At 38.7% G+C, this 16,429-nt stretch overlaps 1 protein-coding gene and 3 long non-coding RNA genes across 4 annotated transcripts; all 4 read left to right on the top strand.

Moving 5' to 3' along the window:
• Positions 1–43: 43 nt before the first annotated feature.
• LOC129116258 (uncharacterized) lies at positions 44–773 on the top strand. Its single transcript, XR_008533470.1, has 3 exons — positions 44–124; positions 275–336; positions 532–773. It is a non-coding gene; the product is annotated as an uncharacterized LOC129116258 (long non-coding RNA).
• A 3,222-nt stretch (positions 774–3,995) lies between these two features.
• On the top strand, positions 3,996–6,151 carry LOC129116257 (uncharacterized). The gene is made up of 4 exons (XR_008533469.1): positions 3,996–4,041; positions 5,232–5,366; positions 5,517–5,578; positions 5,774–6,151. It is a non-coding gene; the product is annotated as an uncharacterized LOC129116257 (long non-coding RNA).
• Positions 6,152–8,078: 1,927 nt separating this feature from the next.
• On the top strand, positions 8,079–10,340 carry LOC129116256 (uncharacterized). Its single transcript, XR_008533468.1, has 4 exons — positions 8,079–8,207; positions 9,430–9,564; positions 9,715–9,776; positions 9,972–10,340. It is a non-coding gene; the product is annotated as an uncharacterized LOC129116256 (long non-coding RNA).
• Positions 10,341–12,708: 2,368 nt separating this feature from the next.
• On the top strand, positions 12,709–15,410 carry LOC129116255 (uncharacterized). The gene is made up of 5 exons (XM_054627246.1): positions 12,709–12,909; positions 13,073–13,483; positions 14,150–14,287; positions 14,453–14,502; positions 14,586–15,410. The coding sequence occupies exons 1-5, from the start codon at positions 12,816–12,818 to the stop codon at positions 14,703–14,705; spliced, it is 813 nt and encodes a 270-aa protein (XP_054483221.1). The 5' UTR covers positions 12,709–12,815; the 3' UTR covers positions 14,706–15,410.
• Positions 15,411–16,429: the final 1,019 nt, after the last annotated feature.

Genomic DNA, 16,429 nt, shown 5'->3' with positions numbered 1-16,429 from the left:
CTCACCTCAGTGTGGCTGACCCAAGCCCTGTTTGCTGAGCCCTGGATGGTGTTCACTATAGTCTTCACTATTCTCTCCTCCGTCATCTCCTTTATTTTGGTTTATCACTTCTGTCAGGAAACAGGTGTAGTTTCAGAGTTGTTGTCCCAAATTTTGTTTCAAAGTAAATTATGTTAAATCAATAATTTAAACATGTAGGCAAGCTGTTATTATATCACTTTATTTGCAAGGAAGCAGTAGCTACGCTGTAATCATGTTGTATTCATTTTCACAGACAAAGAATCTCAAGTTCTCCAGGAAAGACCAGACACCAGGGGACAAACGAGACGGGATCAGGTAATGAACAGTGAGAATAAGAAACTTTAATGAGTCTATGTTAAGTACATTAGGTGCTACTCAGCATCTCACACATTTAGCAGCCATCTCTTCTTTGCAGTTGTCTTAACGTGTCACAGTCACACATCTTTTGATATGACAGCACAACAGGTGAACATAATACTTCTTAATAACAAATGTCAAATTGTCTCTCAGGATGAAGACGCGTGTTTCACACGAGTTGTGTTCCGGGCTAAGGATGGACAAACACGCCAATAGGCAGAGGGTGGACGGCACAAGCACGCCTGCTTTACTCAAGCAGAAAACCAAATGAAGTGAAATGATTTCCACTTCCTCTTGTTTGTTGTCCTGTGGTTTAAGAAACGCCTCAAGCAAGTGGGTGCAGGCTTTTGGGCCAATCTGTTATCAGGCTTATAATCAACCAGACAGCAATGGTCTCTTTTTTTTTTCAAACTTACATATAGATACATTTTTAGAAACTGTTTAAAATGTACTTTTCTAACTTTGTCGCATGTTAAGCTAAAGCATTGTACCTTGCTTTTATTTCTGATTCGTTAAAATTAAATATAAGAAATAGCTGTACCATTTTACATGTAGAAAATGTAATGAGTTTCATACTTTTTTGCACTTGCTTCATTCTTGTTTACAAGTTGTGCGCTAATAAAAACAAAATATTAACAAAAATCATTAGAAGGCTACCTCCTTAATATAAATTTACATTAATTTATGCATGTGACATATCACTACATAATGTGATTGCTGATTAAAACAATATGTAGTCCATTTGATCAGTAAAGCTTGGCAGGAAACCCACAGTGACAAAGCCCTCGTACAACTGCAGAACTCAACACGCAGACAGCCGGAAATTGCAGACCAGTAACCCTGATGAAGGTGTCGGTGTTCTGCTGTGTTTTGTTTTACAAATAATTTGAGTGTTGTAAACTTCTGTTACATATGCATCCAAAAATCTATGTCTATAAGAAAATGCTGACCCAAAACACTGTTATTCCTACAAAAGGCACTATTTAAAGTAATGTTCAGCGGGCATCTATTTGCAAATTAGATATCAGATCTATTCTCGTTGGTGAAAGTGTCAAACTGCTGCAGCAGGCTGACCTGGAAACAAGTTAAAAGGTGCTATACTGCAATTTAGTCTAAAAATAAATGTTTCTTGCCACAGGAGATGGAAAAAATTGACCTTCATCAAAGACAGGTTTTGTTCTCATACAGTCGCACTGAACAGCTTATATGTGGTGAGTAAAACAACAGAGCACCAAAGGCAGCACGGCATCACACCTTTAAGTTTGGACATCAATACAGCAATGTGTAGACACGCACGCACATAGCTGCATCACAGCAACCACTGTATCAGTGCTATTACACTGTGTCAAAAGACAAGTGTGTTTGGTGGTTCCCACCATGAAGCTTTGACACTCTGTGTATTGTTCACCTCACCTCATAAGTCCTCTGAGATGATATGTGCTGTCAGAAACTGTGAAAGTGTAGCCAAACATACTTCTCATGTTGTTGTGTTTGAATACATCAAACCTACGAAATAACTTTTTGTGGGCCTTTTCTGAAAAAACAGATGATGACGGTTTTCCTGGGAGGAAATCTTCTACGGAAGAGGTTGTATTTGTTGTTGAATTTGGCAGATCAGAAAATGCTGAAACTGAATGATTTTTTTTGGAAGAGCCATAAACTGTAGGTCTTTTTGGTAGTCAGTGATAGTTGACCTATTCTACTAGATCCTTTTACAGATAGTAAACAGTAATGACAAACGTAAGCACGCCGTTTGGCCACTGAAGTACGACGGAGAGCAATAGTTTCTCAGGGTATGCAAAGACATCGACAACCACAAATCATGAATGAAAGCAGAACAAATTCACTTTACATATCCGTGTGCTAGTAGGTAGAATACAATAGCATGGTCCCAGATATTTCGTGGCCAGATATATACATGTATTTGGTGGAGAAACATAGTGTGTAACGTTACACCAGCGAGAAGCCTACAAGTCACTAGATGCTTACATCTTTGTTATCTGCGCTCATGTACAGAACATCAAACAACAAAATGCCATTAGGGGTGCAATGGATCACAAAACTCACGGTTTGAGTCGTGTAACGGTTTTGAGTCACAGTTTCGGATCAGCAGGAAAAAAGGGAGCAAAAATAACTTTTAGAGATGCCACCAATACCCATTGTTGATGAGCCATATCTCAATGGAACTTCTGTATGTAAATCTGTTTCAACACAGATTTGCTGTTCATAATGTAAATGATCAAATATCAGCAACTAGAAAGCAGTAATGTCATAATACGATCTCCTGATATTTTTACTGAATATCGGGCGATCATTTATTTCACACTATGTTGGTTAAAACCTTTGATCAAACCGCGGTTCAGATGTTTGCCGAACCCAAAGTTGACTGTTACACCACTATACGACATAAACTCAGAGTTTTTGAATGGGTCCTACAAACGTGAGCGTTTTTGAGTCTTGAGTCTTGAGTCTGCTGTTGGAATATCGATTCTGCCAACTGAACATGCAACAACCAGACATTTTGACACTGTTAAAAGTTTTAATTCAGCTTGCAAATTCTTGGCTGGGGCAAAATGCCACTTCTGTTCCAAACATGCGCATGTGTATTTTTTATGACGTTGACGGTTGTAAAAATGGTCTATATGACAACTTGTTGGAATTGGAAGTTTCTGCCCACTGTACACTGTCTACTTCTCTTCCTTATTCATAAGAGCCTCCAAGTCTTTGATAACCATCAGAATACTGCAAGTCCTACAAAGGCACTACTGCAAGTATTACAAGGTCGGAATCTACCATGTAATGGCAACACCTCAGTTAGATGCTGGGGCGTAGTGTGATTTATCTGATTGTGTCTGTTTTTTAGTGATCACGTATGGGAAACAAGCCCAGACTGCTACATGACTTTACACCAATAGAAAACAACCACAGAAGAAAATGTTCCACTAGACTGGCCAATCACATCGTATACTTCCTTTGACAGAAACGTCTGCAGGGGGCATGATATCTTTGAGAAAGAATGTTTCGCTGTCTTCTAACTCTCGGTCATCATCACACATGGAGAACCTGCACATTTTTCTGGTCGCTCTCCTAGGTGAGTCTTTTGAGACAAATTTTGATTACAATTGTTAGCTTGCAATATGAGAATAATTCATATACATTCTCACTGTTGTTGTGTTGAGCAGGAAACTGCACCTGTTGTAATGTGAATACTGCGCACATTTCAATCTGCTTCTACTATTGTGTTTGTATTCCAGGAGTTGCATCCCACGGTCATGATTTGATTTCTGGATCAGTGTTGGAGAAAACGGTCAGACCAGGAGAAAACATCACTCTCTACTGCGACTGTACATTATCAAGTGGAGTATACATAGTGTGGTACAGGAACTGTTCTCATGAGAACCAGCCTTCTCTTGTCCTTAGCACAAGTCCATTAAAATCATCCTTAGACGCCAACGAAAATAGTTTTCAACTGAAACTTCCCCTCGTTTTCATTTGGGAGAAACTATTCTTCTGAATCCTATGACCTGCTGATCCTGAACATCACTGATTCTGATGAGGGCTTCTACTACTGTGGAACTGAACAGCCAACAGTGGAGAATGAAGGATACATTAAACACAAAATAGATTACAGATATGGCAACGTCACCACAAGGATCCTATTCAGTAAGTATGCTGGCCAGACTTTGTTCCTGTAAGATCTATGTGTGACTGCATTGAATGTATAATTTGACTAAATGATTAGCATACTATAGGAAAATGTTTGCAGGCCCCAGATATACTTATATTAACGATCAAAAAGGTGAACCATCATGAAATCCTGGAGGAAGGTTATGGGTGTCAACAGCGGTGAAACAATATAATGGTGTATACAAATAATTATATTCTCAAATCTGAGAGCGCATGTATCTTAAGGGTTGTAAGTCATCCTTAAATGTGCATTTCCATATGTATTTTGACGCATAGTAGGCTTTGTGAACATTTTACATTTTGAATCTGACGCTCCATCAAAGTTAAAGGTTGCACTTTGCACTTCATTCTGAAAGATCTGAACATCTTGGCAGAACAAAAAGTAATGTCGATGCAGTATAATGTTTTGTTGTTAATTGAATCCAGAGATATACAGTCATTATTCTTAAATTATATACATGATTCATTCCGATTCCAAAGAGACCGATTGGGTTTTATATGGGTTGTTTTTAAAGTGCAATATTTTCCACTATGATATTTTTATGCATCTTCAGTTTTTGGAAAAACAATGCATTTGAGCTGCACTTCAATAGTTAATCTACATACCAGGAAAACTATAGAACTATCTTTTGCTACTGTGTTTTTTTTTAAACGTCATGAGTCCAAAGCATGCATGGCTGCACAAAATGCATTTAACAACAGAGTGGAAAGGTCTTGTACACATGCACACAGAGAGAGAGAGAGAGAGAGAGAGAGAGTATGTGAGAGAGAGGGGAGTGTGTGAAAGCAATTACACAAGTAACATAATCGCTGCAACAAGCCTAAACTTAGAATGAAATATTCCGTCTTCATCAACCGACACAACCAATCACCAGACAAATGAGCCTTCAGGGCAATCAGTGAAGAGCTCGAGCCCTATACTGAGGGCCACAACGCAGTGCACAGACAACTTTTTAGAAATATCCATCATCAATCTTATTACAACAACTTTAACAATATGGCAATTGTGCAGACCAGCAGCAGAAAAGCTTCCACTCACCAAAGCTTTTTTAAGTGAATTTCTGGCATAACCCCAACTGCCCCTATTGACCAGTCAACACTGTTGCACATATTGTTAAATGTTTTAATGAATGCAGGAAAATAAACCACATATGTTTATGTTCCAGATTCCAGCCCTCACCTCAGTGTGGCTGACCCAAGCCCTGTGTTTGCTGAGCCCTGGATGGTGTTCACTATAGCCTTCACTATTCTCTCCTCCGTCATCTCCTTTATTTTGGTTTATCACTTCTGTCAGGAAACAGGTGTAGTTTCACAGTTGTTGTCCCAAATTTTGTTTCAAAGTAAATTATGTTAAATCAATAATTTAAACATGTAGGCAAGCTGTTATTATATCACATTATTTGCAAGGAAGCAGTAGCTATGCTGTAATCATGTTGTATTCATTTTCGCAGACAAAGAATCTCAAGTTCTCCAGGAAAGACCAGACACCAGGGGACAAACGAGACGGGATCAGGTAATGAACAGTGAGAATAAGAAACTTTAATGAGTCTATGTTAAGTACATTAGGTGCTACTCAGCATCTCACACATTTAGCAGCCATCTCTTCTTTGCAGTTGTCTTAACGTGTCACAGTCACACATCTTTTGATATGACAGCACAACAGGTGAACATAATACTTCTTAATAACAAATGTCAAATTGTCTCTCAGGATGAAGACGCGTGTTTCACACGAGTTGTGTTCCGGGCTAAGGATGGACAAACACGCCAATAGGCAGAGGGTGGACGGCACAAGCACGCCTGCTTTACTCAAGCAGAAAACCAAATAGAGTGAAATGATTTCCACTTCCTCTTGTTTGTTGTCCTGTGGTTTAAGAAACGCCTCAAGCAAGTGGGTGCAGGCTTTTGGGCCAATCTGTTATCAGGCTTATAATCAACCAGACAGCAATGGTCTCTTTTTTTTTCAAACTTACATATAGATACATTTTTAGAAACTGTTTAAAATGTACTTTTCTAACTTTGTCGCAAGTTAAGCTAAAGCATTGTACCTTGCTTTTATTTCTGATTAGTTAAAATGAAATATAAGAAATAGCTGTACCATTTTACATGTAGAAAATGTAATGAGTTTCATACTTTTTTGCACTTGCTTCATTCTTGTTTACAAGTTGTGCGCTAATAAAAACAAAATATTAACAAATATCATTAAAAGGCTACCTCCTTAATATAAATTTACATTAATTTATGCATGTGACATATCACTACATAATGTGATTGCTGATTAAAACAATATGTAGTCCATTTGATCAGTACAGCTTGGCAGGAAACCCACAGTGACAAACCCCTCGTACAACTGCAGAACTCAACACGCAGACAGCTGGAAGCTGCAGACCAGTAACCCTGATGAAGGTGTCGGTGTTCTGCTGTGTTTTGTTTTACAAATAATTTGAGTGTTGTAAACTTCTGTTACATATGCATCCAAAAATCTATGTCTATAAGAAAATGCTGACCAAAAACACTGTTATTCCTACAAAAGGCACTATTTAAAGTGATGTTCAGCGGGCATCTATTTGCAAATTAGATATCAGATCTATTCTCGTTGGTGAAAGTGTCAAACTGCTGCAGCAGGCTGACCTGGAAACAAGTTAAAAGGTGCTATACTGCAATTTAGTCTAAAAATAAATGTTTCTTGCCACAGGAGATGGAAAAAATTGACCTTCATCAAAGACAGGTTTTGTTCTCATACAGTCGCACTGAACAGCTTATATGTGGTGATATTTTTACTGAATATCGGGCGATCATTTATTTCACACTATGTTGGTTAAAACCTTTGATCAAACCGCGGTTCAGATGTTTGCCGAACCCAAAGTTGACTGTTACACCACTATACGACATAAACTCAGAGTTTTTGAATGGGTCCTACAAACGTGAGCGTTTTTGAGTCTTGAGTCTTGAGTCTGCTGTTGGAATATCGATTCTGCCAACTGAACATGCAACAACCAGACATTTTGACACTGTTAAAAGTTTTAATTCAGCTTGCAAATTCTTGGCTGGGGCAAAATGCCACTTCTGTTCCAAACATGCGCATGTGTATTTTTTATGACGTTGACGGTTGTAAAAATGGTCTATATGACAACTTGTTGGAATTGGAAGTTTCTGCCCACTGTACACTGTCTACTTCTCTTCCTTATTCATAAGAGCCTCCAAGTCTTTGATAACCATCAGAATACTGCAAGTCCTACAAAGGCACTACTGCAAGTATTACAAGGTCGGAATCTACCATGTAATGGCAACACCTCAGTTAGATGCTGGGGCGTAGTGTGGTTTATCTGATTGTGTCTGTTTTTAGTGATCACGTATGGGAAACAAGCCCAGACTGCTACATGACTTTACACCAATAGAAAACAACCACAGAAGAAAATGTTCCACTAGACTGGCCAATCACATCGTATACTTCCTTTGACAGAAACGTCTGCAGGGGGCATGATATCTTTGAGAAAGAATGTTTCGCTGTCTTCTAACTCTCGGTCATCATCACACATGGAGAACCTGCACATTTTTCTGGTCGCTCTCCTAGGTGAGTCTTTTGAGACAAATTTTGATTACAATTGTTAGCTTGCAAGATGAGAATAATTCATATGCATTCTCACTGTTGTTGTGTTGAGCAGGAAACTGCACCTGTTGTAATGTGAACACTGCGCACATTTCAATCTGCTTCTACTATTGTGTTTGTATTCCAGGAGTTGCATCCCACGGTCATGATTTGATTTCTGGATCAGTGTTGGAGAAAACGGTCAGACCAGGAGAAAACATCACTCTCTACTGCGACTGTACATTATCAAGTGGAGTATACATAATGTGGTACCGGAACTGTTCTCATGAGAACCAGCCTTCTCTTGTCCTTAGATCAAGACCATTAACATCATCCTTAGACGATTCAAATAGTTTTCAACCGAAACTTCCCCCTCGTTTTCATTTGGGGAGAAACTATTCTTCTGAATCCTATGACCTGCTGATCCTGAACATCACTGATTCTGATGAGGGCTTCTACTACTGTGGAACTGAACAGACAACAGTGGAGAATGCAGAATACATTAAACGCAAAATAGATTACAGATATGGCAACGTCACCACAAGGATCCTATTCAGTGAGTATACTGGCCTGACTTTGTTCCTGTAAGATCTATGTGTGACTGCATTGAATGTATAATTTGACTAAATGATTAGCATACTATAGGAAAATGTTTGCAGGCCCCAGATATACTTATATTAACGATCAAAAAGGTGAACTATCATGAAATCCTAGAGGAAGGTTATGGGTGTCAACAGCGGTGAAACAATATAATGGTGTATACAAATAATTATATTCTCAAATCTGAGAGCGCATGTATCTTAAGGGTTGTAAGTCATCCTTAAATGTGAATTTCCATATGTATTTTGACGCATAGTAGGCTTTGTGAACATTTTACATTTTGAATCTGACGCTCCATCAAAGTTAAAGGTTGCACTTTGCACTTCATTCTGAAAAATCTGAACATCTTGGCAGAACAAAAAGTAATGTCGATGCAGTATAATGTTTTGTTGTTAATTGAATCCAGAGATATACAGTCATTATTCTTAAATTATATACATGATTCATTCCGATTCCAAAGAGACCGATTGGGTTTTATATGGGTTGTTTTTAAAGTGCAATATTTTCCACTATGATATTTTTATGCATCTTCAGTTTTTTGAAAAACAATGCATTTGAGCTGCACTTCAATAGTTAATCTACATACCAGGAAAACTATAGAACTATCTTTTGCTACTGTGTTTTTTTTTAAACGTCATGAGTCCAAAGCATGCATGGCTGCACAAAATGCATTTAGCAACAGAGTGGAAAGGTCTTGTACACATGCACACAGAGAGAGAGAGAGAGAGAGAGAGAGAGAGAGAGAGAGAGAGAGAGAGAGAGAGTGAGAAAGAGAGAGAGAGAGTAGAGAGAAGTAAAGCAATTACACAAGTAACATAATCGCTGCAACAAGCCTAAACTTAGAATGAAATATTCCGTCTTCATCAACCGACACAACCAATCACCAGACAAATGAGCCTTCAGGGCAATCAGTGAAGAGCTCGAGCCCTATACTGAGGGCCACAACGCAGTGCACAGACAACTTTTTAGAAATATCCATCATCAATCTTATTACAACAACTTTAACAATATGGCAATTGTGCAGACCAGCAGCAGAAAAGCTTCCACTCACCAAAGCTTTTTTAAGTGAATTTCTGGCATAACCCCAACTGCCCCTATTGACCAGTCAACACTGTTGCACATATTGTTAAATGTTTTAATGAATGCAGGAAAATAAACCACATATGTTTATGTTCCAGATTCCAGCCCTCACCTCAGTGTGGCTGACCCAAGCCCTGTGTTTGCTGAGCCCTGGATGGTGTTCACTATAGCCTTCACTATTCTCTCCTCCGTCATCTCCTTTATTTTGGTTTATCACTTCTGTCAGGAAACAGGTGTAGTTTCACAGTTGTTGTCCCAAATTTTGTTTCAAAGTAAATTATGTTAAATCAATAATTTAAACATGTAGGCAAGCTGTTATTATATCACATTATTTGCAAGGAAGCAGTAGCTATGCTGTAATCATGTTGTATTCATTTTCGCAGACAAAGAATCTCAAGTTCTCCAGGAAAGACCAGACACCAGGGGACAAACGAGACGGGATCAGGTAATGAACAGTGAGAATAAGAAACTTTAATGAGTCTATGTTAAGTACATTAGGTGCTACTCAGCATCTCACACATTTAGCAGCCATCTCTTCTTTGCAGTTGTCTTAACGTGTCACAGTCACACATCTTTTGATATGACAGCACAACAGGTGAACATAATACTTCTTAATAACAAATGTCAAATTGTCTCTCAGGATGAAGACGCGTGTTTCACACGAGTTGTGTTCCGGGCTAAGGATGGACAAACACGCCAATAGGCAGAGGGTGGACGGCACAAGCACGCCTGCTTTACTCAAGCAGAAAACCAAATAGAGTGAAATGATTTCCACTTCCTCTTGTTTGTTGTCCTGTGGTTTAAGAAACGCCTCAAGCAAGTGGGTGCAGGCTTTTGGGCCAATCTGTTATCAGGCTTATAATCAACCAGACAGCAATGGTCTCTTTTTTTTTCAAACTTACATATAGATACATTTTTAGAAACTGTTTAAAATGTACTTTTCTAACTTTGTCGCATGTTAAGCTAAAGCATTGTACCTTGCTTTTATTTCTGATTAGTTAAAATGAAATATAAGAAATAGCTGTACCATTTTACATGTAGAAAATGTAATGAGTTTCATACTTTTTTGCACTTGCTTCATTCTTGTTTACAAGTTGTGCGCTAATAAAAACAAAATATTAACAAATATCATTAGAAGGCTACCTCCTTAATATAAATTTACATTAATTTATGCATGTGACATATCACTACATAATGTGATTGCTGATTAAAACAATATGTAGTCCATTTGATCAGTAAAGCTTGGCAGGAAACCCACAGTGACAAAGCCCTCGTACAACTGCAGAACTCAACACGCAGACAGCTGGAAGCTGCAGACCAGTAACCCTGATGAAGGTGTCGGTGTTCTGCTGTGTTTTGTTTTACAAATAATTTGAGTGTTGTAAACTTCTGTTACATATGCATCCAAAAATCTATGTCTATAAGAAAATGCTGACCAAAAACACTGTTATTCCTACAAAAGGCACTATTTAAAGTGATGTTCAGCGGGCATCTATTTGCAAATTAGATATCAGATCTATTCTCGTTGGTGAAAGTGTCAAACTGCTGCAGCAGGCTGACCTGGAAACAAGTTAAAAGGTGCTATACTGCAATTTAGTCTAAAAATAAATGTTTCTTGCCACAGGAGATGGAAAAAATTGACCTTCATCAAAGACAGGTTTTGTTCTCATACAGTCGCACTGAACAGCTTATATGTGGTGAGTAAAACAACAGAGCACCAAAGGCAGCACGGCATCACACCTTTAAGTTTGGACATCAATACAGCAATGTGTAGACACGCACGCACATAGCTGCATCACAGCAACCACTGTATCAGTGCTATTACACTGTGTCAAAAGACAAGTGTGTTTGGTGGTTCCCACCATGAAGCTTTGACACTCTGTGTATTGTTCACCTCACCTCATAAGTCCTCTGAGATGATATGTGCTGTCAGAAACTGTGAAAGTGTAGCCAAACATACTTCTCATGTTGTTGTGTTTGAATACATCAAACCTACGAAATAACTTTTTGTGGCCCTTTTCTGAAAAAACAGATGATGACGGTTTTCCTGGGAGGAAATCTTCTACGGAAGAGGTTGTATTTGTTGTTGAATTTGGCAGATCAGAAAATGCTGAAACTGAATGATTTTTTTTGGAAGAGCCATAAACTGTAGGTCTTTTTGGTAGTCAGTGATAGTTGACCTATTCTACTAGATCCTTTTACATATAGTAAACAGTAATGACGAACGTAAGCACGCCGTTTGGCCACTGAAGTACGACGGAGAGCTATAGTTTCTCAGGGTATGCAAAGACATCGACAACCACAAATCATGAATGAAAGCAGAACAAATTAACTTTACATATCCGTGTGCTAGTAGGTAGAATACAATAGCACGGTCCCAGATATTTCGTGGCCAGATATATACATGTATTTGGTGGAGAAACATAGTGTGTAACGTTACACCAGCGAGAAGCCTACAAGTCACTAGATGCTTACATCTTTGTTATCTGTGCTCATGTACAGAACATCAAACAACAAAATGCCATTAGGGGTGCAATGGATCACAAAACTCACGGTTTGAGTCGTGTAACGGTTTTGAGTCACAGTTTCGGATCAGCAGGAAAAAAAGGGAGCAAAAATAACTTTTAGAGATGCCACCAATACCCATTGTTGATGAGCCATATCTCAATGGAACTTCTGTATGTAAATCTGTTTCAACACAGATTTGCTGTTCATAATGTAAATGATCAAATATCAGCAACTAGAAAGCAGTAATGTCATAATACGATCTCCTGATATTTTTACTGAATATCGGGCGATCATTTATTTCACACTATGTTGGTTAAAACCTTTGATCAAACCGCGGTTCAGATGTTTGCCGAACCCAAAGTTGACTGTTACACCACTATACGACATAAACTCAGAGTTTTTGAATGGGTCCTACAAACGTGAGCGTTTTTGAGTCTTGAGTCTTGAGTCTGCTGTTGGAATATCGATTCTGCCAACTGAACATGCAACAACCAGACATTTTGACACTGTTAAAAGTTTTAATTCAGCTTGCAAATTCTTGGCTGGGGCAAAATGCCACTTCTGTTCCAAACATGCGCATGTGTATTTTTTATGACGTTGACGGTTGTAAAAATGGTCTATATGACAACTTGTTGGAATTGGAAGTTTCTGCCCACTGTACACTGTCTACTTCTCTTCCTTATTCATAAGAGCCTCCAAGTCTTTGATAACCATCAGAATACTGCAAGTCCTACAAAGGCACTACTGCAAGTATTACAAGGTCGGAATCTACCATGTAATGGCAACACCTCAGTTAGATGCTGGGGCGTAGTGTGGTTTATCTTATTGTGTCTGTTTTTTAGTGATCACGTATGGGAAACAAGCCCAGACTGCTACATGACTTTACACCAATAGAAAACAACCACAGAAGAAAATGTTCCACTAGACTGGCCAATCACATCGTATACTTCCTTTGACAGAAACGTCTGCAGGGGGCATGATATCTTTGAGAAAGAATGTTTCGCTGTCTTCTAACTCTCGGTCATCATCACACATGGAGAACCTGCACATTTTTCTGGTCGCTCTCCTAGGTGAGTCTTTTGAGACAAATTTTGATTACAATTGTTAGCTTGCAATATGAGAATAATTCATATACATTCTCATTGTTGTTGTGTTGAGCAGGAAACTACACCTGTTGTAATGTGAACACTGCGCACATTTCAATCTGCTTCTACTATTGTGTTTGTATTCCAGGAGTTGCATCCCACGGTCATGATTTGATTTCTGGATCAGTGTTGGAGAAAACGGTCAGACCAGGAGAAAACATCACTCTCTACTGCGACTGTACATTATCAAGTGGAGTATACATAGTGTGGTACAGGAACTGCTCTCATGAGAACCAGCCTTCTCTTGTCCTTAGATCAAGACCATTACCAGAATCCGAAGACTTCACTGACAATAGGTATCAACTGAAACTTCCCCCTCGTTTTCATTTGGTGATAAACTATTCTTCTGAATCCTATGACCTGCTGATCCTGAACATCACTGATTCTGATGAGGGCTTCTACTACTGTGGAACTGAACAGACAACAGTGGAGAATGCAGAATACATTAATCGCAAAATGGATTACAGATATGGCAACGTCACCACAAGGATCCTATTCAGTGAGTATGCTGGCCTGACTTTGTTCCTGTAAGATCTATGTGTGACTGCATTGAATGTATAATTTGACTAAATGATTAGCATACTATAGGAAAATGTTTGCAGGCCCCAGATATACTTATATTAACGATCAAAAAGGTGAACTATCATGAAATCCTAGAGGAAGGTTATGGGTGTCAACAGCGGTGAAACAATATAATGGTGTATACAAATAATTATATTCTCAAATCTGAGAGCGCATGTATCTTAAGGGTTGTAAGTCATCCTTAAATGTGAATTTCCATATGTATTTTGACGCATAGTAGGCTTTGTGAACATTTTACATTTTGAATCTGACGCTCCATCAAAGTTAAAGGTTGCACTTTGCACTTCATTCTGAAAGATCTGAACATCTTGGCAGAACAAAAAGTAATGTCGATGCAGTATAATGTTTTGCTCTGCTCAATGAAAACTTGAGTTGTCAACAAACTTCACTGAATATAATTCAAGTCCAACAGTGTTTTTATTCTTGGGGCTCTAGGTTCCAGGGGTTATGAAACAGCTATAAAACTTATTTCAACAAGCAAAGAACTTTTATTATTATGAAATTATAACAAAATTTAGTTTTAACATTTTGGTGAGATCAGGGTTTAATGAAGCTAACTGACACAACTTTGTTTTTGATTTAGACTCCATTGAGCCTCACCATGAGACTCCACGAGACTGTGGTGAATGTTGCATTCTGCTGTTCTCCCTTTGTCCAGCTTTTGCTGTTCTCTCCTCTCTCCTCTCCTCTCTTCTGGTGTATCATCTCTGTCGGAAAAAAGGTAACCACTGTTTTTCTCTCCTTATGAGCTAAATGTCAGAAATACCCATGATAATCTACAAGATGAATTTTTATCACAAAGAACAGACATGTCTCTTTTTTCAATCTGTGTTTGAGTTAGGATGCACCATGTTGTCTGTAGTGATGTTGTATTGAATTTTTGCAGCTAAAGACCTTCAAGCTGATCAGAGAAGACCTGAAACAAGCCCGCATCAGGTAGGTGTAACAGTAAAATATACTGAGTCATGGTAATAAATCAGTACACGATCACGATTCTAAACAACAAATGTCAATTTTAGGATGAAGATGTGTGTTATGCTGCGCTGGAAATCCGCCAGGCATCACAGAGACCAAAGAAGAAGAAAACCCAGAGTTCTGACTTCAGCACCTATTCAGCCATCAATACTTCTAGGGTGTAGAGAGTCTAAAACAAAACCACAACCATTACTATAAAACATCTAAGGATGGGATCAAACCAAGCGCAACACCAAATCAGGCCATGTAGCTGTAAAGTGTGAGGTGGAAATGGCCTCTTCACCCCCCTTTCTCAGACTGCGCCCATCTTTGAGCTTGAGCTTCCGTTTGATCACAACTACACATCTGTAAAGTTTCCTGAATGCACAGTTACGACGCTATTCAGGTCACAAAATCTGTCCACAGGCATACTAACAGATGGCAAAGTACTACAACCGCCCCTCTGTGGTAGTTCCCCCTTCAGTTGGTGTCTCCAGGACCACATTTTGCCTTGATGACACGCTCAGACTCTCAGGGTGAAAACAATAGACGCCTTGCAGCTGACGGTTACTGCTGGATGCCCCGTATTGTCTTACAGGTTCAAGTCCACTGTCAAACTTTAACATGCTTTCTATAAATCTACTGTGTGACATCAAAAAAGTAGACCTAAATATTTCTTATTATAGACTAACGTCAAAACCCAGCTCAGAAATGGTGTGCAGCATTTAAGAATGCAGAGTGAAAACCGACAGATAGCCATCGTCTATGCAATGCACATTTTGTCTTAGGTCCCAACACAATATAATGTATTGTAGCGAGCTAACGTTAGCTAACCTAAGTGTTAGCCTGCTGAATCAGCAGTCTCCGACAATATCAGTCAGCAGAAAACCTGAGGGGAGATTCCGTCACATCCAATTCTGTTCTTTGATATCAAGGTGAGAAATCAGGTACCTCAGTTAACATTGTAAACATTATGGTCTCAATTGCTTGTTTCAAGTCTTCTTCAATACAGCATGATGTTCATTCAGTAAATGATGGTTCCATTCAGAGTCAAACAAACCATGAAGCAGGTTATGCTTCACGTTGTGGCTACCATCTAGTTTTCCGGTTTTGGAGTTGTGCCTGTTTTTGTTCAAACAACTTTAAACCTTTCTCAGTGTGTTTTTCAAGCTCATGAAATGTAATTGTAGCCCTTTTGATCGCCTAAAATGTCTTATTCAGCGTTGGGTTGTACTTAGCTCCACCCTCCCTTGTCATCTCTGGCTGCAAAAACAACAACATTGTGACAGCCAAAAAACAATATGGTGAAGGCCTAAAGCGGCAAATTCAAGGCTTCAAAGCGGCAGACCACAAACTTATACAAATTCAATTGTATAAAGATCAGTAATATTGAATGTAATTCCTTTGTAGGGATACGTATTGGCCATTCTGTCACTTATATTCTCCAATTCAAATCTGAGTGACAATCATTACCTAGAAATGATTTGTATAATAAAATGTTATGCAGAAAAAACTGTTGCTTTGTTGTTTGCTCACGGAAGTTGGAAAGCAATGATCAATTTCTTTACACCACTTATAATAAATAGTTTTTCAAAAAAAAAAACTTCCAGAGAGAATCCTGTTTGTTGTTGTTGATTACAATTCTGGTTCAGATTCATATTTTTTATTGAAATCGATCTGTAACATATAATAATGCTTTCAGGCAATTTCCTGCTCTTATCTCAAGTTAGCCATCAGCCCGGACCCTACAGAGTTTGTAACTGTAAGTATTTGTTATGTCGCAGCTCATTCTATTACAGAGGGAAAAGGACATATGAAACGAAGCCAAGATGGCTGCTGTTTCATACTTTTACTAAGCTTTCTCATTTAAGGATGTCCCTGCCACATAGTTTCCAAGAAGTTAAAAAGA

The sequence above is a fragment of the Anoplopoma fimbria genome, unplaced genomic scaffold (assembly GCF_027596085.1).
Source record: "Anoplopoma fimbria isolate UVic2021 breed Golden Eagle Sablefish unplaced genomic scaffold, Afim_UVic_2022 Un_contig_8133_pilon_pilon, whole genome shotgun sequence".
NCBI classification, from domain to species: domain Eukaryota; kingdom Metazoa; phylum Chordata; class Actinopteri; order Perciformes; family Anoplopomatidae; genus Anoplopoma; species Anoplopoma fimbria.
This window is presented reverse-complemented; position numbering and strand designations above follow the sequence as displayed.